This window comes from Pan troglodytes, chromosome 4 (genome assembly GCF_028858775.2).
Source record: "Pan troglodytes isolate AG18354 chromosome 4, NHGRI_mPanTro3-v2.0_pri, whole genome shotgun sequence".
NCBI classification, from domain to species: Eukaryota; Metazoa; Chordata; class Mammalia; order Primates; family Hominidae; genus Pan; species Pan troglodytes.
The window spans coordinates 20,185,083-20,211,089 of record NC_072402.2 but is presented as its reverse complement, the minus strand read 5'-3'; the positions used below and the strand labels follow the sequence as shown (position 1 = coordinate 20,211,089).

The 26,007-nt window shown below is 38.4% G+C and overlaps 1 protein-coding gene across 2 annotated transcripts in view; it reads right to left on the bottom strand.

Moving 5' to 3' along the window:
- ELL2 (elongation factor for RNA polymerase II 2) overlaps positions 1–26,007 on the bottom strand; it is a 78,935-nt gene that overhangs the window by 16,552 nt on the left and 36,376 nt on the right. For both annotated transcript variants that reach the window (XM_517646.8, XM_063811108.1), the window contains 3 exons: positions 15,709–15,830; positions 10,049–10,212; positions 2,777–3,036 (listed from right to left, as the gene is read on the bottom strand). In XM_517646.8, the coding sequence (XP_517646.2) occupies positions 2,777–3,036; positions 10,049–10,212; positions 15,709–15,830 (546 nt within the window). The remainder of the gene's footprint in view (positions 1–2,776; positions 3,037–10,048; positions 10,213–15,708; positions 15,831–26,007) is intronic.

The following is a 26,007-nucleotide window of genomic DNA, read 5'->3' as shown; positions in this document are numbered from 1 at the left end:
GTCTCCCTACACCTAACCGTTAGCAAGTCTTATCACAAAATATTAGGCTCTTTAAGTAGTCTCTCTCCTCTACTCCTGCCCCTCCAAGCCATTCTTGCCGTAGAAGTCTGAGTGATCTTATTAAACTTATAAATCAGATTACATCATATCTTTGTTTAAAACTATAATGAGTTCCCATCTCACTCAAAATAAAACCTAAGCTTCTTGACCATGGCCTAAAAAGATTCTCTGGGATTTAACCTCTGCCTCCTTTTTCTGTCTGCTCTGGCCTTCTCTGTCTTGAGCCCACCTACAAGTGCTGGCTCATCTTCTTGTCTTTCACTCAGCATTTCAGTTAAAATGCAGCCATCTGAGAAAAGGTTCCCTGATCTCTCCACTTAAAGCAGAGGATTCCTTCCCCAGCTCCTTTCAACTCCTCACTGGTCCTGAAATTGTCTCATGAATAAGCTCCATGAGGGCAGGGTTTCTATTGGGGTTACTTTGGGATTCCAGCATTTAAAACAGTGTCTGGTACACTGTAGGTACTTAATAAGTTGAATTGAATGAATGAATGTTGAGCTTGAGCCAAATATCCAAATGTTCAGCTGGATACATTATTCAACTTTATCTAGTTTCTGACTGTTAAAATTTAGTTTTTCCATAAAAGGTCATTCTAAGAAAAAAAGGTTTTATTAATACATACCAGTTTAATAATAAACAGCAATACACAAATTTCCTGGTGGATGTTAAGCACTTTTAAATTTAGGTACAAATTTTACCGGGAGCCAACATCTTAGTTTATTTTAAAAACCTATTACTTTGATGAATTAATAATGTCCACAGGGTTCTGAAAACTACTGTGTAAGTAACAAATAAGCAAATTATCTCTACTGGCACAGGCAAAGCCTGATTAATTATTTTAGGTAACTTGTTTCCCAACTAGTTTGTCTGGGACAGAATAACCAATTTTGGGATGATTTGTATGTATCTTGCTGCTCTTCTTTTCTCTGGTGCCTACTTTTGGTCAGTTTTATTAGAGCAAAGTCATTTTATTTTTTTTGTTAGCTGCTAGCAATGTTCAGGAAACGGAATTTAGGTATAATTGGTTTATGTCAAAGTTATGAATATGCCTGATATCTTTCTTGGGAGGATAAATGAGATCGTGCACGTGAAATGCCTAGCACTGTGCCTGGCACATAGTATATGCTCAAAAAATGGTCGATGTTGTTAGCCTTTCTGTGTTTTCACTAGGCCAGTGGTTTCAGCTCGTATATTAGAATCATTAGGGCCATATAGAATATGAGTGCCTAGGCCCCACCTTCAGATACTTGGCTTTTGTTGGTCTCAGGTGGAGTTCAGGCACTGGCATGTTTTAAAGGCTACCCAAGGGATTCTAATATGTTACCAGGATGAGATGATGCTCTAGATTCTATCAAATGATCAACACTAATAACTCTCATGCCTCGCTTGGGGGTAAAGTTTATCTACACTTTGAGATACACACACACACACACACACACACGTATATATATATATATTTAGATAACTATATGTATATACACAATCACATAATTACTGCCATATATCAATAGTAGTCTATGTGTGAATTGCCTCTGCAGTCATTTTGCCTTCTCCATTATCAAACTGAGAAGCTAATTCACAACTTTTCTGGAGATGCAGTTACCAAATGTTTTGTGATTTGTAACCTGACTCTCACTGCTTCTCCAAATATCAAACTGAACACACACACCCTCATTCTCATTTATTCTCTCCTTTCTTTTGAGCTCTTAAAACTGCTATGTGACATATGGATTTAAATTATTTCCAAAAAGTGCTAAAGGACTTAATAAAGATCCTTAAGATTGATTGAGATACCTTGGGGACTGGCTAACCTGAATTGGAGACAATGGTCTTACCCTTTCATAACATTTAGTATTATGTTGTGAATGTAAGAGATAATGGATAAAAAAATAGACTTGAAATGTTACTCTTTGAATAACAGATCAAAACCTGTAGGGTTTTTTTTTTTTTTTTTTAAGTGATGAAATTCAGAATAACTTCTTTGGAAATGTTATTTCTTTAGAAAAAATAAAAAAGATGGACCACCATTTATGGTGGATCTGAATGCTCATAAAGATTTATGACAGATGGACAGAAGGAAGGAAGAAAAAAATATATAGGAGGTTATAGTCTAACAAACCACTGACTTTAAAAAACAATGGCCTACTTTTTTACATGTAAGCTTGTGATAAGGTATGGGATCACTGCTAATACATTACAATTTCATATGCTTTTATGCAGACAAATGACTGATCTTGGCACACTTAGTGGCAGAAAAAGATAGAGTAATAAGGGCAGCACAAAGTATGTGGGGCAAGATACATTTTAAACTATTTAGTAGGCAAAAAATGTTCTGGCTTATACCAATCAAAGGCCAACAGAATACATTGCACAATTTGACCGACAATAATCAATACAAATTAAGGCAATACTTTAGTGTATTCAACACTAAAAACAGATAACAAACACTTCTTACTTTCTTTTTAATGGAATTTGAGAACAAAATTTGTTGGTCCCAAATAAAGACAATGCTCACATTTCAACTAGTTTTTAATTAAGTGCTTAAAATGAGATGATTTAACTTAATATTCAGGAGTTGTATTTCACATACCACTGGTCAAAATAATCCTAAAATTTCTCTATCTCAATAATAATGATAATAATGACAACAAGCTTTTTTAAATGAACATTTTAACAAGAAGGTAAGCAGGAAGGACCTCTCTCCAGCTGTCCTCACCTGTTGCAGAATTGCTCCCAGGGAGTTCTTGTCTTTTTGATTGACACCATCTTTCTGGAGTCTAGCAAGTAGCTCCGGTTTCTTGTAGGCCTTCAGGGCCAGTAAGTGAATCACCCTGTCCCTGTATGGCCTCTGAGAGACGGTGCTGCTGCTATGTGTCTTTCGAATTGTATTTGCAGGGTTCATGGGGGTTGACCTTTTCCTCTCAGGAACTGTATCTGAAACAGCTTGAGGTGCTTTCCGAATTTGCACTCTTTTCCCTAAAGTCCAGTGGAAATGACATTGTTACACATTTGTGGGTTACAATATGAGCACCTCAGTTTCCACAATTCTGATTTAGATACCTCTTCATTTCTAGAGGAAATAATAATAAAGGCCACTTTATTTCAATCTTTAAGAAGGCATGCAAACAGAAAGCATTTTAAATAAATGGTCTAAAATTTGAATTAGAAATTATTTTAATAAAATCATTTCTTGGAAATAATATGTATAATGCATGTATTTTGGTCATTTTGCTACAGAAAGATAATAACTAGTAACACAAACTGTAACAACAGACTTGATAACTTATATCTTAAATAAATATATGCCATTTCTGAAAAGCAAACTATAATACAGTGAACATGGTGAAATGTCAGAAATACCTGTCAGACCTCTCTAAGAACACACTCTTGGCTGAGCATTACGTTAGTAATTTCACACGTTCAGAAGCCACAAAGAGGGGGGAGGTCAACATCATGAGGCATCCGTTAGTGAGATATATATATATATATATATATATATATATATATATATTTTTTTTTTTTTTTTTTTTTTACAGGCCAAGACAAATTTTAGGATTCATAAAACAAAACTAACCAACCAACCAACCAGTCTCAGAGGGCACAAACAAATCTGTCCTCTGCAGTGCTGAGACTACACATGTGAGTTAGAGAAATGGAAAATGGTACAAAGGAGGCCTTCACACCATTCTCACATGGGCCAGTGCTGTTCATGTGGTTAACCCATTTGCTGTTTAGACTGAACACTGACACTTGGCAAGTGGCTACTTCTAGAACATGTGTGGGCTGAGGTGAACCAGGTATTATGTGTATGTGTGAAGCTATCCAGACATGCCTGGTCACTGACAATCCCAGCAACCGTTCCTTGCTGAAGAGACAAAAAGTAGCATGAAACTGTGTGAGACTCTCATTTTATGATTCTACAGGTGGAATCTTTTAGCTTGTTTAGGACACACTAAGCCCCATTTCTATGCCCTCTGGTTAAAGAAGGGGAAGAACTTGTAATGACATACGATGTGGACAAGTGCATTAGGAACAAGACTAACAACTAGAAATAATGGGTGGGTAAAAGCAGCTCCTATAAGCTGTGGTCTGGGGTGAAAACAGCTCACTGGGGCAGGAGCTTTACTGAATAGTAATTCTGTCCATGCTGGGCTCCCCAGGCCTGGTCAGAAGGCCTGTGTGTTTTGATTCCATCCTACCTCCAGTAAGGGAAAAAGATGAATGCTCTCAAACTGAAACCTCTACTGGCTGGTATGTTTCTTTACTATCTGTACAAAACCAATTGCAAATATCAAACTATTACACAACAAAGGAACTCAACATTAAGGGGACACTGCCTAATGATAACAAAAACTTAAGTTATAATTAGAGTTTCAGAGATAGATTTAGATTGGGGTTTCTGTATTTTTCTTACATCAGCTGGAAACTTATGCACCAATTATGTGGGGGACACTGTGCTAAGAGCTGCATACACATTATCTCACTAGGTTTCACCTGAAAAGGCAGGTACTGTCCCCTTTCACAGATGAGAAAACTGAGGCTTTTAATGGGATATGCTCAAAGGGTAAAATCCTCACTTAGCATTTGGGAGGTTCTGTGATTTGATTAATACCTAATTTTCCTGCCTGTAAGTCTTTGTGGGAAAGGTTTTATGAACAAATGCCTAATGTTTGCTGTTGCTTTGTGTTAGGCCATAAGCTCTATGAGGGCAGGGCAGTGGCTGCTTTGTCCACTAGCATGCCTTAAATCAGTATTTGATGACTAAATGAATGACAGCAAGAGAGCAAGTAAGCAGAGGAGCAGGAATCAACACAGTCCATATTTCCCCACGTTGCCAGGCTGCCAGAGTGTGAATACACACTGAAATTTCTAATGTGGCAAGGGGAAACCATTTAATCCACCATTTCCCAGTTGCAACAGCGTTAACAAATATTAGCATTCCTTAAAATTTTAATAGGAAATATTTTTTAAAAATAGAGTCAAGTTCACAAGTTTAGAAAATGCTATAAATTCCACACTCCCTCCCCCTTAACAAGTCTTGCAAAAAAGAAATTTGTTTAACTCTTTTCCAAACCAAGCTAACAGTGAAGCCCTTCTTTCTTTCTGGGAAGGGGGATGGGCAGAGAATGTTTGTTAGCTAAGCTACACACACTAGGACTGGTCATTTAGGATGAATTCAAGCAGCAAGGCAAATAAAAATAAAAAGAGAAACTAACAGTACTGCCACTGTTTTCAGGTGCCCTACCTCCTCTGTACCTCTGATTCACCTCTGATCCTTGTCTCAGGAGGTCTCCAAGGTCTACTGGGTTTATCCCCATGCTTCCCCAAAGCAGGTATGGAGAAGACAAATAAGGGAGGCTAACTTTGCCCTTAAAAGGGATATAAGTATGATGTTTGGCAAGAAAGTAAGAGCCTGATCGAGTGAAGACAGAACTAGAGTTTTACTTGGGGCCCACTGCTAGACTGTCATCTCCCCATGAATCCCCTACCCCCAAAACACTCACTTTGTCCTTTACCTCATTTTTCTTTTAGACAGCAAGTTAGGGGTTAACTCATATTTCATTCAAATGCTTGAAAGAACAACTCAGCCACACTGGACCACTGAATTATACTCAAAGATCACTTGTTCACTACCTCCCCATCCCTTTTGTGCCTATTCGACAAGGAAGGAATCCTCTGGTTTAAGGAAAGACAGGCTACAGATGAAGAAAACATCAGTGATAAAGGTACTTACAGAATTGAGATGCTAAAAGAAAAAATGAAAAAGTAAAGCAAGAAAATGTCAGGTTCAAAGTGGGCAGAAGAAATGATTTATTTTTTATATTTGCCTCAGAAAAAAGCCATTTTAATAAAACCTATGGGAGAACCTAATTCTCTTCCCAGACCCAAATGCTAATCAATTCCCTGGGCTCTTTATATAAACAGCAGCAGTGGGTCCTACAGGGTTGGGTAGTCTGGGACAACAACTAAATCGCTGTTTCATAACAAGGAGTCCAATTCTAGCTTCTTCATTTAATAAAGATAGCAAAAGTATTTACCCCTCAGTCTAATGGCTTTGAGTAAACAGTCTGAAAGGAAGGTGTTAAAACATCCATCACAAAGACAGAAGGGACTGCAGCCATCTTCTGCAGTTGTTTTTCCATTCTGTGGAACCTGACCAGAAGCCCTGGCAACACAGACCCAAGGCTTTAAAAACATCTGCAGGCTCATGACAATGACATGACTCTGTCATGGTTAACTACATAATCCATTGCAAGGGAAATCTCCACCACTTGGCATTTGTGACTACTTTTTCAAAAAGTTTACTACCAAAATATATATACCGAACATTCACAAAATGTTAGCACTACAAAGGACCTTAGATCTTGTCTAGTTCAAATACCCACCTTTTTTTTTAATATTTGAGAAAAGTAAGATGTTAAATGATTTGTCTGTCATCAAAAATAAGGAGGTTAGTTCACAAAGAGTAGAAATTGAAAAAAATAATGAGGGTGGGCTGGAAGTTGGAAAAATTGGAAACAGAATCCTAGAAATTAGATTGGTTATTTTGTACACCTAAACAAATATTAGTACATATAAAAATTCATAATTTAATACACTTCCAAAATTTAGGTAGAAGTCAGTGAGCAGACTTAAAATATCGGTGAATTAGAAGCAGTGGTGACGAGTGATTTTTTTTTTTATATCAGTGTTTACCACTGATATAAATGTCATGACTACAAGTAAAAATATTACTGGAAGATAATGTTTTCTAGGTTAAAGCCTTTCCTGCTCCTCTCTAGGCAAATAGATTTTGGTTTCTTCTGCCCACGAGAGGGTTGCAGAAACTCATATTCCTGGGCAATGAGGCCAGGTGACCCCTAGGAACACAGTCTTCATTGCCTCAAACTGGCCTTCCTCCCTAGTCTAGCTGTCAGCCGGCATCACGCTACCACCATGCCACAGTGGGATCAGCATTATTCTCATTGGTCTTCTACCCAGGCTGACATTGTTGAAAGAAACCTTGTCCTGCAGGTACCTCGAAGCTGGCATAGGTAAACTTCTGGCGTCATTTTATGTGATATAGTCTATTATTAATTAAAGGGGTATATCTTACTGTCTTAAGAAAAGCACAGAACTTGTTAATGAGATCACACTCATATAATTTGCTATTTGCTGATACCAACAATTTGGTATGTAAAATACAGAGAGAATAATAACATTCTTCATCGGGTGATTATGAGATTCCAATGAGTAACTACATGTGAGTGCTAACCAGTGCCTTGTGCACAGCAAGCACTCAATAAGTGCTGGGTTTTATTAGTATTGAAGGGTGATTGATATTTTAAAGAACTGGATGAATCAGACAGTTTCGAGACACCCAAAGAGGCAGGAAGATACAGACTGAGCTGCCTGGAAGGAAAACAATATATGAGAAAGAGCTGGCAATGGATAAGGTTAAAAGAAAAAGATCAAAACATGACCTAACAAAATACAGTAAAAAAAAAAATCAAAACAGAAAACAAAAAAGCCAATCAGGATACTTGAATCCATTGCTCCCCTGTATTCAGAAATGATCACACTTTTTTTTTTTTGAGACGAAGTCTCGCTCTGTCTCCAAGTTGGAGTGCAGTGGCACGATCTCGGCTCACTGCAACCTCCACCTCCCGGATTCAAGCGATACTCCTGCCTCAGCTTCCCGCTTAGCTGAGATTACAGGTGCACGCCATCATGCCCAGTTAATTTATTTTTGTATTTTTAGTAGAGACAGGGTTTCACCATGTTGGTGTTGGCCAGGATGGTCTCGATCTCTTGACCTCGTGATCTGCCCGCCTCGGCCTCCCAAAGTGCTAAGATTACAGGCGTGAGCCATCGCACCCGGCCTTGCTCAGACTTTTAAGAATAGTGTGGCCAGTTTTGAACTCTGAGGTGAAGAATTGGAGGCAGTCCAGAGGAGAGCAATAAAATAATCAAGGGGTTGGGATACAGGCCATACTAAGAAAAGATAAAAGGAGCTGGGGTTATTTGACCTAGAGAATAAAAGGCTGAGGAGGTTAAGAAAAGATTTATGACCACAGAAGAACACTGTGCTGTGACGGTGAGTGGCTAGGACACTGAGGACAAAGCAAAGAGGAAAAGGCCTACAGAGTGCCCGGATTGGCCGAGAGCGCTGCAAGCCTCTGCAGGGAGGAAGAGGGTGTACAGAGGGAGGCCAGCTCTTCTTAGGAGAGGGGAGGTATAATTTGGTTCACATGTAAACTCTGATAACCTCAAATTTCCTGTGGTCACCTCCAAAATGTATGTAAATTATTTGTAGTACCTATAAGAAACCTTGCAAGTTCTAAAATTCCCAGTACCATTAGGAAGTGTATGGACTGTGGGATTTTGGGTGTTGAAGTCTGTTGTGTAAGCTATAAACAAACTGTACTTGACTCTTTGAAAACAAACAAAAACACATGAACACAGATGACACCCAAGGACCATTCAATGGAAAAGTGCAGTCATCATCGCTGATTTTCAAGCTTTGGAATAAATCAAGGGGAGGGTTTTTTTTTCAGCTAGTTATATCGGGAAGGAAAAATATTGTTTTGATGGTTTCAGTCTTCTATTCCTTTGTCAAACACAACAATTTGCCTCACTGTTTATAAAATGGTGGTATTGGGCAGAGGAAAACAACATTTTCCAAGCAACAGGGGTAGATCATTCATAGTTTATACTTAAATGTAAGTGTGGTAGATCTTGTGTGTTTTAAAAACAATTTGAGATTTCGTCTACTAACCCAGAAAGTTAATTAAGTTACTTCTGGGGATAAAGGAGAAAGAAAGGAGGCCGTAAGTTGCTACCTCACTCAGCAGGAAAGAGAGGTGAAAAGTCCCATTGCTAGTAACATACTGAGCAGGGAACTAGGCCCCATGGGTACAAATATCTGGGGAGGGGATGAATTGTTGTTAAACCAAACTAAATGTATCTAAGCTAAGCACCAAGCCCCAGGAGCATTTGCTTTGTTCCAAAGAAGTACTTATTAAAGACACTAGTGGAGCTTCTCAAAGCTGAATGTACTGTAGCTGGATCAGCAGTGGGAAAATACAGAAGTAGAATGAAGCCAAACCCTGGAAAGATGCTAGTTAAGGGACTTGGTTCTTCAAGAGACTTTCTGTGAGCGTTTAAGTTTCCAAATTAATATCCTTTCATCATTTACTATAGAGTGACTTGTGTTATTAAATTGACCAAGGACTCAAAGAGCTCCTCCTCACTCTTGATAATTCCATTACTGTTAATAGTCACCATGAATTGACTCCTTAAAGTTGTTAAGGTCACTGCTCATAAAGGAGAGACTCATCTTGCAAGTCTGGTCTTACTTCCCTTCAATCTGACAGACACTTGAGTGAGCTAATGATAAAAATGACGGGGGTCGGATAGGGTCTTAATTAATGGATAGATGAGGATGAGGATCACAACTGAGGAACCAAAGAGACATCAGTCTAATGCTCTGTTGTAATGCTTTGCTATAAGCACATTTTATATTTTTGTAATGAAAAATCCTTGTTGTACAAAGATGCTCTGAAAATGTAAGCAAAATCTACAACAATGAGATTATCAATCCATAAATTCTACTAATAGATTTTACTATAAAAATAGCCCTACAAAAAGGCAAAACAAGAACCATAGTATCCATCACTGAAATTACATCATCTAGTGACAAAGAAAACACAACGGTACCACGATTGCAACTTCACGCAGTAATGTGACCAGATCCCAGTACTATAAAATAATAGTAAGTAGCCAACGAAGATTCAGGATTTAGGAAAGTCATAGAACTTTAAAATATGCTCTTCAATTTACTGGCAGTCTGAAGAGAACAAATAACTTTGTTTTTCTCACCGTTATCCAAAATGTTCTGAAAACTAGTTTCTGTGTTTTCATTAAGTTAATATTACTGGTATTTACCTATGGTGATCTTGAATTACTCCAATCAATCAGCAAGAGGAAGAAAGATATCTATACAAACCTACATATGGTCCACCGGGTTTGATAACTTTTGTGCTTCGGTTGCGGGATTCCTCCTCTGCCTGGGTCATTCTTTCTCGTGTCATCTGATACGAGTCGTTTGTTGCACACACTGTAATTTTATCTTGTATAAATCCCAGGCAATTGAGCTGGGAGGCTCCAGAGCTGTCAAGTAAGTCAGTGGCTTTGTTAGACATGACCTTCATTTTGTACAATAAAGGCAAACAAGAATTATATAATCCTAAAATCAGCAGCCCAACTAAGTTTGCAATCCTAAAATAACTAATATTAATTTTTAAATGTAAATGCTATTTAAAATATCTAAGATCCTTCTCTTCACTTTTTTTCATATTCTTTATATAATGGATGAAGTGAGCTCTCAGAGACCAAATCCATAAAATTTTGAAAAAGAAAAAAAAATCAGTATTTAGAGTGAGACCAGAGTTCTGATGGGCATTGTAGTTCTTTTATTTAACTGTTAACTATTTTAAAGAATTATCTAACACTGATATGAGGAAAGTTAAAAAGTTTACTTTTAGTAAAACCACAATATACATGCTCTGGACTGACTAGTTGAAACGGACTCACCACACATTCTTTTTTATTTTAAATAACATATTAATTTTAAGGCTAACATACTGACAAAAATTAAAGCTTACTTTAATATTATTAGTCCAAAAAGTTCCTAAAAATTTGCAGAATTTGTATTTACTTTGTTAAATCTCTATATAAGATGACCTACTTATTAGCAAATGTTGAAGAAAACACAGGGCAAATGATTTTTATAGCAATTTTTTTTTAAGGTCAGGCACGGTGGCTCATCCCTGTAATCCCAACACTTTGGGAGGCCAAGGCAGGTGGATTGCTTGAGTTCAGGAGTTTGAGACCAGCCTGGGCAACATGGAGAAACCCCATCTCTACAAAAATTAGCTGGGCATGGTGGCGTGTGCCTGAAGTTCCAGCTAGTCAGGAGACTGAAGTGGGAGGGTCTCTTGAGCCCAGGAGGTGAAGGTTGCAGTAAGCTGAGATGGCGCCACTGCACTCCAGCCTGGGCAACAGAATGAGACCCCACCTCAAAAAAACAAAACAGAACAAAACACTTTTTATTGAAATAATCATGAATATTAACATGGACCTAGAAGATGGCTCTGTTTCAAAGTAACATGTTAATATTAGGGGGATCATGGTCACAGTCATAACTGGTATTTTATAAAGAAATTGCTATGGCCTGAAAACAAACTGGAATATAAAACTAATGAAAGTGACACTACAGCTCTGATCATCTATATCCAAACTTAATTAGAAGTAACTTTGTTATAATACAAAGAAATAAAGGTTGATAATTTTTTTTTGAGATGGAGTCTCGCTCTGTTGCCAGGCTGGAGTGCAGTGGAGCAATCTTGGCTCACTGCAAGCTCTGCCTCCCGGGTTCAAGCGATTCTCCTGCCTCAGCCTCCCAAGTAGCTGGGACTACAGGCACATGCCACCATGCCCAGCTAATTTTTGTATTTTTAGTAGAGACAGGGTTTCACCATGTTGGCCAGGATGGTCTTGATCTCTTGACCTCATGAACACTCGCCTTGGCCTCCCAAAGTGCTGGGATTACAGGCGTGAGCCACCGCACCTGGCTGATAAAATCTTTATAAATTGCTAATAACTGTCTTTACAAATGCTATTTAAGAAAAACACACACAAAAAAACCAGTTAATTCATCTCATAAATATTTATTGGGCAGGGACTGCATGCCTAGCAATGTGTGAAGCAGAGAGGTTGTGACAAGAACTAACAGTTGTGGTCCCTCTTTCAAGGAACTAATGGGTGACAAGGATGGACAAACTGGAAATCATAACACAGTGTGACAAATTCCAGGGAGCAGAGGACTCCCAGAAAGGTAATCTCACCTGGACTTCCAGAGGAGGTGATGCCTGAGGTGATCTAGAAAGATGACTGGGCAAGGGGGAAGAAGAATGAAAGTGTTCAGGGAGGACAACTAATCTGTGCAGGGCCAGGAAGAGCAAAAAGAAGGTTTTCAAATTGTCCAAAGAAAGTTGGGAAGGACAATTACAGCTGAAGCTGAAGAGGGAATGAGAAATACATCACAAAGGGCTCTGAGGGTCATGTGTTACAGGTTTTGGACCTTATCCAAAGGATAACGAGAGGCTGAAATCAGGGGAGAGAAAATAACTCATTTGTATTGCAGAAAGCTCAATCTGGATGGAGGATAGATTGAGAGGAAGGGGGACACCAGAAGGAAAGAAAAGAGGCCACTTAGGATGCTACTGAAGGATTACAGGCAAGCAGTGATGGCATGAACCAGAGTAGGGCAGTGAGAGTGTAGAATAGTACACAGCTTCCAGAGATAGTGAGGAAGTGGAACTGACAAAACGTGGTCAGTAGTTAGCCACACTCAGAGAGAGGTGGGGGAAAAAAGTTAAAGATCATGCCCAGGTCACGAGGTATATGGAAGCTGCTATGTACTGAAACACTGAACACAAGATGAAGGACAGGTTGGGAGACAGGACTGGGACAAAGAACATAAGTTCAGTGTTGGAGATGGTGACCTTGAAGGAATGAGGAGAGAAGGGGTCTCAGGAGGGAACCAACTGTGAAGAACACTAGTATTTAAGCAAAAGGAAGAAAAGAAGACCACATGAGACTGAAAAGCCACAGCTACAGAGGTAGGAAGGAAACCAGAAGAGTACTGTGTAATGTAAGCCACTGGAACAGACGCTTCAAGCAGGAGAGAGTGGTCAACAGTGTGCAACACTGGCAACAAGTCCAGAATAATAAGGAACCAATAACACATCCACTGGATTTTGGGGGCAGGGAGGTCACAGCTCCCTTGGGGAAGCAGTTTCAGTGGAATGGTGGGCACTGAAGCCAGACTTTGGGTTGAGAAGTGAATGTAAGAGAGGTTGTTTTTGTCTTTTATTTTCTTTTTTAATAAGACAGACTTGAGCATGTTTGCATGCCAAAGGAAAAAAAAAAAAACCCACTGACAGAGGAATGCTGAGAGAGGGGAAGGTAATCCTCAGAGGAAGTGGGAGAGAGGGGGGAGAGTGGGAGAAAATGACTGCAATAGAGTGAAGGTCTGGTGGCAGAAAGTTTGTATTTCAACATCTCTTCCTATTATTTACTAAGTAATTTACATAGTGAGAATAAGCTGAACATACTGCCCCTCATGCAAAGTCTGAAAACAGATCTTTATGCAAAACAAACGGAGCTAAACGCTGTAGGCAAGAAGGTACTCTCTAGAATTCTTCACTCATCCCTTCTCAACCGAGTTACCCTGAAAGTTTAAATATTTTAGACAAATGTATATAAATGCTCCCTTAGTCTTTCTCTAGCCTAGCTCACCATTTCCTTCGCTTAAGTGTGCATTATTATACACTATAGGTCCTAGACTATATATTTTTCACTAAGTCTGAAAATGGGTAGATTTAAGGAATTTTTGAAAGGCAATTTTGACTGTGACATTGATTTCATTTTATATATGAGAAAAGTGAGAATCAAGGAAGTTTAAAAATATAGATAAGAAGACTAGTTAATTTGTATTTGTTGAACATTTATTTACTGAGCATCTGTTTTTACCCTTTTATCTCCAGGTTGAGTCAATAAGCATGTATTTTGAGCTCAGTCAGCACTGTGAAATTAGAAAAAGGGCATAAGAAAGCCTCTGACCTTGAAGAGCATGCACTGTGGTCAGAGAGAAAAGATCCATAAGGAAAATGGAAATTAAATTGAATGGAAAAGGTGAAGCCAGATTATGGACAGGTCAGCTTGCCAGGCTGTGAAGTGAAAGCCTGAGAACAAAAGCTAGTGCTTTTGTTTTCCTAGTGGCAGACTTCAATTTATACCCTTACTACCTCATTTTATAAGGCACCTTGGATTATACAGAGGGGATACATTTGCCCCAATATTTTCACAATAAGTGTTTCTATTCTCTTACTGCATCATATATAGTTTTGTAAGTGACCTTAAATCCTTTTCCAAACAAGGAAGGTAGAAATAACCACACAGGGTATTTATAATGTAAGAGTAAAGCCATATTACTTACAATGATATGAATGCTTTTGAAGAGAGGATTAAGCTCCTTAATAAAATTCCTAAGGGGACATTGTTCAATTTGATATCAAAATGTGCTCACTATAATAAAACAACAATCTAGAGACAAGCACCACAATTAAAAATTAGTGTACCATGTTGTGTGTAAAGAATACTGGGGTGGGAATTAGAAGAACTCAGTTCTCATTTAGCCTAGCCACTAACTAACCAGCTACATAACTCTGGATAAATCACCTGTGAAATGAAGGGATTGACTCACACAATCACTAAGGACCCTAATACTTGGTGATTCTATAATCTATCATAGTGCTGATCAATAGAACATTTTGCAAGAGTGAAAATGTTATATAACTGTGCTGTCTACTATGATAGTAACAGGTAGCTACTGAGACCATAAAATGTGGTTAGTTAGTGTGAATGTGCAATGATGTTTTAAATTTTATTTAATTTTTTATCAGTTGAAATGTAAATAGCCAATGTGGCCAGTGGCCATCACAGTGGACAGCACAGAAAAGTCTATATAATCTACAATATAGCAATTTATGCCAAAACATTTAAGTTTGAAGGTGGGTAATTTTCAGAAAGCAACATGAATATATCCTCGGGGAAAATGACAGATTAAATAACAAAAAGTTACTTAGACACCTTAAATGGGAGGATAAAGGTAAAACTCTGTCAGTGTCTTATTTTGTATCTCTGCCTCCTGTACCTGCTGGAAACACAACTTTGCTTCTTCTTTTCCCCCACATTGAGCAAGTACTTACATAGTTTCAAGTACTGCACAGATAAGTCACAGAGATACGCTGGTCTAGGGTACTTGGGGCTAATGTCAAAGCCTTACATGAGGAGGAAATGAGAGAGACCCTAACCTCCCTTGTCTATATCCAGGGGCAGAACAAACTCCTGCTCAAGGGCCTATTCTTTAATCAGAAACAACCAAAGCAATGAAGAGTGAAACAAGTGGCTTATTGTTTACAGAGGATCTAAGTAGATAAGCGTTCCATGGTACCCTAGGGTGTGGGTGTGTATATTCTTGTCTTCCTCCTCCTTTTTTTTTTTTTTCTTTTTTTTTAAGAAGAAGGAGAGACTGCTTTACTGGGTTAATTTCTAGTTTCCATGCAGCTGTAGAATAAAGATGTTTAAAAATCTACCTTCTACCTTAGAACATGGCTTGAACAGGGAAGAAGGAAGAAAGCATGCAAGATGGATATTTTTAACTTCTTTACCCTGGAGTATGAGCCTCAAATATGCTATAAGATTCTTGCTTAAATTCAATGAATTAAATATTTCTAAAAAAAAATCCTCAAATTGCCTTTAGTTTTTAAAAACTGCATTTTTATAGGTTAAAAAATATCTTCTGTACCTTAAAAGCCCCATTAGACCAAAAATCTTTGAACTGTTGGGATTATATCCCCATTACAAATGAAATTTCTATTACACAGTAGGTGCTTAATATTTTTCAGATAAATAAATGAGCTCTGTAATTCAATTTAATACACGTTTATGGATGAATATTATGTATTGTATTGTTTAATTTTCTAAAACCCTCTTAAATAAAAAATTTTTCCCCTTCAGTGTACCTTGAAAAGTACTTACCTGGAGAATGTTTGCTGGATGCAGTCAAAGCTGCCCTGAGGGTTGTCTTTGCCCACATTTGACAAATAAAAGTTAAAGTTATGAACTTCATTGAGGGGATCATTTTTGGGAATTTTGACAAGCTAAAATGAGGGGAAAAGAGAGAAACGCCTCAAATTATAAATTTGCCATAGAAAAGTCTTAAGACTGACTTACTGGTTTTTCTAGTGAAAATCATTTTAGACCTAAGCCCTTTTGATATATACATCCTCACAGCATTTAAATGACCAAACAATTCAAGGAATCTGGCAAACATGCCTATAACTTACCAGATTCTTATTTCCATTTTCTACCTTTAAGTGTCAGTAATCACTTCTGCTCAATAGTTTCTATTAGTTTATAAGAGGAACCCTTTTCATTTCAAAGTAGCAAATGGTTACAGTTCTTATGAAAGAGTTATTAGTGAATTTGTAAAAAGCTCTTCCTCTTTTGAGCAATACAAGTTTTGTCTTTGGCTTACATGACCCCCTTCTAAATAGCTTCTATATATTGAAGCAATCTCTGAGATAAGAGTCCATATCCGAATCTTTGGCTCTTATAATAAAAAAACACATTTCATTTTAATTCTTGCTTCTTAGAGTAGTATTTTTGAACTTCTTAGAGTAACAGCATAAGGTTAATGCCATAATTACATTCACAGGTAAAAACTGCTGCCCTAAGATGCCATTATACATCCTCATGTTTACAGAAACAGGGTCTGCAGCCTACAGAGATGATTCTGTAGGTCACTCCTAGGCTAAGCCCCAGGAAACACTGTGGAACAGGAAGATGTATTTTCTTTGTTGTTGTTGTTATTTTTAAATTTTTAATATTTATTTATTTATTTTTGAGACGGAGTCTCGCTCTGTTGCCCAGGCTGGACTGCAGTGGCGCGATCTTGGCTCACTGCAACCTCCACCTCCCCGGTTCAAGCAATTCTCTGCCTCAGCCTCCTGAGTAGCTGGGATTATAGGTGCCCGCCACTACGCCCAGCTAATTTTTTTGTATTTTTAGTAGAGACGGGGTTTCACCACAGGCAGATGTATTTTCTACACTCTTGTTCAAGGGCTGGCTTCCCTACTAGATGGGAAGTCCCAGGAGCAAAGGGACAGAGTTGTTAAAGACCACTGAGGTCCTGCATTGGCCACATTGCCTGATATGTAGTAGGGGCTCAAAAAAGGTGTGTACAATTGGAATCTTCTGTCCTTCAACTGCTCCACTCTTCCTAGTGTCTGAAACCTTTCCTCCCTTGGGTCTGCATGGTGTTAGGTGATAATTAAAAAAAAGGATTAGTTGGCAAGAATGTAAAATATGACTTAACCAAACTTCAGCTCCCAAACATACAGTCTTAGTAATTTAGCAGACAAGTAGGGAAGGGAAAAGTGTTTTATAATCCTCATTCTCCAAAAAATCTGTCCTTTCCATTATAAGATGAAGACTCAGCACTAACTTGCTGCTTAGCGTGTATGCACTCACACTCATGAATGGGCACAGGCATGGGCAAAGGCATGTATGATTCCTGCCTTTGCTCTGCCCTGCAAGACAACCTGCAACCACTGAATTGCTCAATCTAAAAGTCTCCCAAACCTTGACCTATAGGAAAGAACTGCAGTCACCAATTCCTGCCTTCCCTTCCTCCCAACCCTGGAAAAAGGTAAAAAGAAAAAAAGGTAAGAAGGGAGACAATTGTAGTATCTGGCACATAGTAGACATATAATAAATATTTGTTGAAGGAATAAATTAACAAGAAGAAATAAGTCAAGAAAAATGTTTTTTGAAAGGAGATTCAGACGACTTGTATAGAGCTTTAAAAGGTCAAATTTCACCAAAGATACTATAGATAGATAATACTCCATAGAGCCTCCATCATCCATGAATTTAAACTATCTTTGACTCCCTATTTGAAATTAGAGACAACTCCTGGCACAAGTTTCTGTGTTTTTATCTATTTTATAAATATCTTTTGAGGGCCCTAACGTTACTCTTTAATTCCCAAAACTTTCCCCAGTTCTAAAGTGCTGTAACTTTGTGAACAAGTCTTAATTTACTCTGTAGGTAGGTACTCATCAGGCTGTCTTACTGGGTGTGCACACTCAGCGCCTAGTTGGCATACATATATTGGCAACTTCTTAATCCTACAGCAGTAGAGGCAAACAGGAGCCAAAGGAATGCTTGCGTCAGGCACAAGAGAACATGAGGCTACCTGCATACTGGTATAACAGTACTCACTAATGTCTGCTTTTGTTTTTCTGGGAAGAGCAGGGTTCTGCTGACAGAGAAGGGATATGCCTAGATAGGTAAGAAAGGTGTGGACACCTGAATGAAATCCCCTCCCTAGGCATGACTCATTTAACTTCCATCCATCTTCTCCCCTAACCCTTCATCTAGATCTGCAGAACCTGGTTGGAGAAATTTTAAAAGTGGTTTTAAAGAGGTCTCATCTCCATATGATATTTCATCTCCCTATGAGGCTCCAGCTTCGGTTTAGATCTAAAGTTTTCCCTACTGCATAGCTCAGGTTTGGGAATATAGCAGTACTTCCATACCTATCAGAGAATGTAAGACCATCCCATCTGGTAGACTCTAAATTGCATTTTTTTTTTTTTGAGACGTAATCTCTCTGTCGCCCAGGCTGGAGTGCAGTGGCACGATCTCAACTCACTGCAAGCTCCGCCTCCTGGTTCACACCATTCTCCTGCCTCAGCCTCCCAAGTAGCTGGGACTACAGGCACCCGCCACCACGCCCGGCTAATTTTTTGCATTTTTAGTAGACACAGGGTTTCACTGTGCTAGCCCAGACGGTCTCGATCTCCTGACCTCGTGATCTGCTGGCCTTGGCCTCCCAAAGTGCTGGGATTACAGGCGTGAGCCACTGCGCCCAGCCTAAATTGCATTTTTAAAAGGTTGAATTGTACAGTTCTTTTCCCCCTATTTTTCAAGAGTGATTAGAGTCTGTACTCAAATTCTGCAAATGTGCAGTGTTCTTTTAGTGAAAACTTTTAACTTAATGGCTGGAGTCCTTTAGTTCAAATGTCCACTAAACAGAGTGTTACAGAAAGCTCTTAACAAACCTTTGTTACTTAAATGTAGCTTTTTCCTTTCTCATCCTCCAAACCACCCAATCCTAACTTCTTAAGTAACATTTATGCTTTTTAAGGTAAAATAATTATCTTTCTATGCATTTTTTTCTCTTAAAGCATTATAGTTTGGCCTGATGGTGGACACAGAAGACTTTCATATTCTTGTTTTTTAAAAGTCTCTTCAGTAGGAAAAAAGCTACAGATTTAAAAAATATGACCATGACTAGAATAGAATCAGCTTAAAAAGAAACAAAGTTTTTAAAAAATCATAATCCATGCTATGTACTCACCAAAGTGTTTTGAAATTTGTGTTACACATAGATTAAAACAGTGGTTCTTAACAAGGGGCAATTTTGTCCCCCAGAGGACATTTGGTCTGGGAGGGTGCTATTGGCATGTAGTGGGAGGCCAGAGATACTGCCAAACACCCTACACTGCACAGGACATTCCCTCCAATTACGCAGTACAAAATATCAGTAGGGCCAAGGCTGAGAAATTTTGGATTATAAACAGAAATAGGTCATCCCCTTAGAAAAGAAATCAGAGGCTGGGTGTGGTGACTTACACCTGTTATCCCAGCACTTTGGGAGGCTGAGGTGGGAGGATCACTTGAGCCTGGGAGTTCGAGACCAGCCCGGGCAACACAATGAGACCCTATGTCTATAAAAATAAAAAATAAAGTGAAAAAAAAAAAAAGAAATACAGAGTAACTTATCTGCAGAGTGCTTTCAATCCCTACCATTTTTCCTTGTTCTTATCATATGCCACACACAATGATAAGATTCTCAGACTGCTAAAGATCAGTAACAAACCACCTCTGTCCTCACCTCTGATAGCAGAACTTCTCAACAGTTTCTCCTACCTGCGTGTAACACTATGGGTATATTTGAGCAGTACGCAGACAGGGCAGGGGCAGGCATCAGGGCAAACAGTGTTCACTTTGGGACCAAAGGGTGACTCTTGATGCACGTCATGAATTTCTTTGCAGCTATGGAGCTGAAGTGGAGCTTAGAGGTTAGGGAACAAAGGGACATGGAGCCCAGGCCAATCAGAGTTCTACATTGCCTTTTCTTGGTAGTTTCAGAGCAGCATCAATGCAGATGGTATGGTCTGAGCTAAGCCCAGGCCAATCAGAGTTCTACATTGCCTTTTCTTGGTAGTTTCAGAGCAGCATCAATGCAGATGGTATGGTCTGAGCTAATCTGAAGCTTTTCAAGAGCAAGATGTTTTCAGGCAAATTTTACATCCTTAAAATTTCAAAAGGGTTTGTAGACTTAGTGCATCTAATTTCTTGAAGATGTATTAATTAGACACAAAGTTAATTGTATCAATATCCAAGTATACTCTTAAGAATGAAATGGGTATATAAGGTAGCACTTATGTTTATGGCTGGTAAGGCTGTGTAACAATTTGGCCAATGGACAGGAAAGCAGGAGACTTATTGGAAAGAGCAGGTAATATATGACAATTAGGGCAGGTTGGTGAGAGGGAAGCTTTAGAACTAAACTATGGCAACTTCAGAGCAGACCAGAACCTGTGGGACTGTTGAAGGCCAGAGCTAGAGTGGGTCTGAGACCTTGTCTAATCTAGAGCCATTCAGGCAGAGTTTCAGAGGAACCTGTGGATATGCGTCAGTCCCCTCTGATATGCAGGAGCCTATTCCATTGTGTATCTACACAGTTCTTTTTTCCAAAATGGTTATAAAGCATTTTCTTAAAAACCAGCCTTCAGGTTCATGAAATACGAGGAGGAGGAAGTGAAAATGTACTGACTGTTACTGGTAGACCTAGGGTCAGCTTTGAGGACTGAGGTAACCACCACAGGAAATAAGTTTTGAGGTCTGATTTTGAAACAATATTGGAAGACCATTCCTTTGTGAGATAGAAACTTCTCCATTTTAATTTTAGTATTTTAAGCTTTTCCTACAGGTCAGTTGGGAATAACTTTTATTTAGGGACTCACAATCTTGAATTTTTAGCTAAATGCCTTAAGAATAAAATATTATTTAAAAAGTATTAAAATGCTGTGATTCCAAACAGTTTCTTGTTCAAGATGAAGAATATAAAAATATACCACCATGTCTCGGCAACTGGAAAAGCAGATTTTAATTTTCATTCCAAAAATGAGAGACTGAAAATCAAAGGCTTAGGACCACAATCCACAACCCTCCTCCCAACCTCCTGTCTGTCTTTGATAAAAAGCTACAAAGAAAAAGTTTCAGGAAACTTTCAGACATTTATAATTAGCATAAACACTGTATACCAAGATGTGTAAGTCAAAACGTCTAATTACTCTGGGATACAAGCTCAGGCATGTGGCAACAGAATACTGCCTGAAAGGTCATTTCAACATCAAGTCACGGACATCCTATTTACATAAGGATCTAGGGCAGAAGCACAATGTGCACACTGCTGCAACTTTCTCATATGTGAATGCTAACATCTGCTGAAAAGCTGTTGGTACCTTTACTGCAGATTTCCTGTCCTTGAGTCAAATACTTTCTACTCAATATTGGATTGAGGTATACATTAGATTAAAAATAGAACCAGCAAGGGTTTTCTTCATTTATTTAAGTGTTTTGTTCTTCTGTGGGATTACAAATCATTCAAACTTACAGAACTCTTGTTTGACAGACACCTTTTCTGATAAGGTGATTGTAAATGCTCAGTGAACCAGCAGTACCATGGTTTGACATGACAATTCCTGGTGTTAAAGTGGACTCATATAGCTGAGCGGGCCAAGATCATCTATAATTTCTTTTTTATAGATTAGGGACAATGAGGCTTAGTGATTTGTTCAAGTTAGAGTCATACTTAGATTGACAACCCCTGTACTACAAATCCGAACCTGCTCCATGGCTGTCTGAAACACTCATTACCTTGTAATACTAACATATTATGTTTATAGTCTTTCTCCCTCCACTAGAATATAAGCTCTGCAAGGACAGAGGCTTTTGTCTGTTGTGTTCCCTGAATATATTGTCAGCACCTCAAGCGGTGCGTGGCACAAAGTAGTCACTCAATGCATATTTGTTAAATGAAAAGGTGGATTAATGCCTGAGCCAGGCCTAGAACTGAAGTGTTTGCTTTCTTTCCACCAGCATTTCTGAAGCATGCTGAAAAGTTTCCTTATGTGGAAGAGGGGTTCTTTCCTCAAATAAATTCAGGAAATGCCAAGTTAAACAAAATAACTTTCTTTGCTGTGGGTCTTTTCATACTGAATAGTTTCCCAATTTGTATGGCCTCAGAACCCACCTCCCCTCCGGCATCCCAGGAAGTCAGTCCATCTCTTAATTTTATCTAAAATCTATTATTTGACTATATATAGACTATATATTAGCTTAGATACAAACTTACTGCAAACATTTAAACATTAGAATTCTCTGTTGTTCTCAAATTATTTCTAGACTCTTGATTCTGTGACTTCCTTAAAATCTAGAAAATATACTTTAAGCTAGAGAAATATATTTGCATGTACTATTCAGGCTCCACAGTTTAGGGACAGAATAATCTAGAATCAGAACAGAAAATAGAAACCTCAACCTGAAAGCCACATGTGCTATTTTTTAAACTAGACCTGCAGTTATGACTTTAGGCCCAAACATTATGGGTTGAGGGGAGAAAAAAAAAAAAAGCCTCTCACATCAGCCCAGATGTGCAAACCAATGCTGAAGGGTGGAGGAGTAGGAAGGGGAGGGTAGCCTTCACTGGCAATAGAAAAAGTTAAGTATTAGAGAAATCAATAAGAGCTAAATATTCCTACTGACAGGGAAGGGCAGGGGGTAGAGAGGATCCAACACATATTAGAGCCGTCTGAAATTTCCATATGATAGCTATTTTACTGAAGAGAGTAGTGCAAAATGCCAAATTTTTCTAGCACAAAGAGAAATATTGGCAGTTATCCCCAAAATTCAGGTCATATAACAATAATTCAGGAATTATAATTAATAAATAATTCAGGAAAAATAAGTCCATTTATTTCCTTCCATTGTTCCTCTTTAGCAAGTTGTATATTGAGCAAGGAAAAAGTAAGGTGAAATTGTTTTCCCTGTTATTTTTCACATGGTTCCCCTGGATCCAGTAATAAAATTTCTAGTTCTGGATTAAAGAGTAGAGCAGCCTAATACTGAGGTTTCCTATTTCTCTTATTTCTGTAGGATACAGTCTTATTAGAAAAATAATTCCTGAGAACTGCATTCTCATCCCTAATGTATTCTTTTAAATTTATGACCATTTTGGAGAAAATATCATCGACGGCAACATTTCAAAACCAATTTTAATTACAAATACACAATAACATCGATGGAAGTAAAGTACTAATTTTTAAAAATAAAATACACCCAATACACTCAGTTGCTATATAACTGAAATTACAAAAAACTACCTTGAGTAATTTTTGGCTCTCTTAATATGGCTTCTCTATTAATATGAAATTAGCCTTCTAAATGTTAGTGTTTCTGGTAAGATGAAATGGATTAATTGATTCTTTCATTTAATTCACTTATTCCACACATATTAACTGAGTACTACTGTGCTAGGCACTGTTTAGGTTTCTATGACATAGTAGTGAATAAAACTGACAAAGATTCCTGCCATTGTGGCACATATGTATGAAAGTCCAGGAACGAGATAATGATGCCTAGGACCAGGACAGGGAGAAATGGATGGATCTGGGATGTATTTTGCAGGTACAGGCAGCAGGATTCCTAGACATACTAAATATAAGGAATGAAGGGGAGAAATCAAGGATGACTCCAGGGTATTTTGCCTGGAAGAATGGAATTGTTTCAGTATGTGTATGTGTATATATAGACATATATATATATTTTTTACTTTGAATGTGATAATGAGCACCTTAATGTAAATGAATTCATTAACTGGTTAAGTGTACTTCTTATTTTTAAATACTGTACAACTGACCAGTGTTGGTTTCGTCAGCTAAAAAGGGGCTTCAAAGGGAGTTTTCTTATGATTCATTTTTGTAGCTTCATGGCTAAAAAGTATTTAGAAGAACACAGGTGTCTGAGTGTGTGTTGTTTGGTAGTTGGGTATTTCCAGGAAAAAAGGGGTGATGACAGTTACTGGCAGGGGAAAGATGGAAATAGCAGATTAGTACTAGAGATACTGCATCAGGGAAAAGATATACAGACTATGGAGCATGAGAGAACAGAAACTTTGTTTAAAAATGAATGCAAAGTTGAACCAAGTGCCAAAGTGGTTTTGGAAGAGAAGTGAGACAGCCATCGAGAAAATCTAAATAGTTTCTTCAAAATGCAGTCATGGCTGGGCTAAGCCACAAGTTCTTCTTTGGTGGCAAAAACTAAAACCTCCCATTGGGTTCAGCAACTTATCATAAAGCTGCATTTCATTTTTGTTTTATTAACCAGTCCCTTCCAAAATTTAAATATACAAAGCTGATATAAACTAAATTATCATCTCGTTCCTAAATCTTTCCACCCTCCCACATTGCCCAGTTAATAAGCCATCATTCATTTAGTGCTGAGATTACTGGCATCCTGATGAGTGAAATTTGACTCCTCTTTCTCACACTACTCCACACCCCTCAACATCCACATAATCGTAAGACTTACTGCTTTTTCCTTCCGAAACATTTCTTAAATGTATATTCTTTCCTCTGCTTTGGCTCAGTATTACCTTTTGCTTGGACAACTTGGCTTTCGACCTCCACTTTTGAACCGTTCTCAATCCCATCATCTAATCATTCAGCTGCCATCCTCTAATCATTCAGTTTTTATCAACAACTATTCTTACAAAATGTCAATATGACTCTGTCAGTCTCAAGGGTCATTTATTTCTTCATGACTTCCTACTACTTACGAGTAGTAGATGTAAGCTTCTTAACAGTATATATGTTTCCTTGTCAGCACTCTTGCTACTAAACCAGTTTAACTGGGCCTCATCTCCACCTTGTATTTCATGTCCAGCAGCAATACCGTGCTTGCTTGCTGGGTGCCGGAACATGCTACTCTGTGTCCCCACTTCTTGCCTTAGCTCATGCTAACTTAATGTGAGTTCAGCTTAGGAGTCCTTCCCTCAGGAGCCTTTGCTTTCTCAGTGAGGGCGTTTAGAAGCCCGCTTTCTGAGTCTCCATGGTCCCCTCACCTCTAGGCGCTCATCGCTATTGCTGCCTTCACTACATTGTATATGCTAAGTACTCATTTATTTGCCTTTCTCTCCCACCAGACTGTGAGTTCTTTGGAGGCAAGGACCATGGTCTTACTCACTTTTTTTTTTTTTTTTTTTTTTTGAGACAGAGTCTCGCTCTGTCGCCCAGGCTGGAGAGCAGCGGCTCGATCTTGGCTCACTGCAACCTCTGCCGCCTGGGTTCAAGCGATTCTCCTGCCTCAGCCTCCTGAGTAGCTGGGATTACAGGTGTGCACCACCACATCCGGCTAATTTTTGTATTTTTAGTAGAGACATGGTTTCACCATGTTGGTCAGGCTTGTCTCAAACTCCTGACCTCGTGATCTGCCCGCCTTGGCCTTCCAAAATGCTGGGATTACAGGTGTGAGCCACTGCGCCCAGCCGGTCTTACCCACTTTTATATATATTTGAAACACAGTGGAGTAGATACCTAATAAATATTTGTTAGATTTATCTGAAGGAACTTAGATTAAATTCTCTCAGAAGGTGCCTTATGTCAGGGATACTAAAAAATTATAAATGGATTTGAAATAGATGACTTAAGAATCTGTTGAGAACCAGGGTTCCCCAGAGAAGGCAAAAATAAATTACAAGATGAAAGGAAGGGTAAAAACAACAACAACAACAACAAAAAACAAAAAAAAACCCCACACAGCTGCCTGCTGTGTGGTACAAATGTCAGGATGAGAAAGTTTCTAACCTCTCTTATGCTATGTTTAGCCCCAAAGCCTAGGCCAAGTGGCTTCCTGGGTTTGTGGGACTTAAGTTCATATTATACATTTTTCTTTCTAAAAAGTATCTTCGTCTTTATTAAAACACTCGCCGAATACTCTGGCTTCATGAAATTCCATTTGAAAGTATGACCCAACCTCTTTAAAACCATTTTGTATTTTTAAAGAATTTAGAATGTAACCATACTAAATAATTCTAAGTTTAGTAATTCTTCTTGTCAAATAGGAAGCAGAATTTTGTTTTAAAAAATGGTTTCTCAGAAACAAAGCCCAAACCTGAATTCTACAAGGAAAAAAAATCTTAAA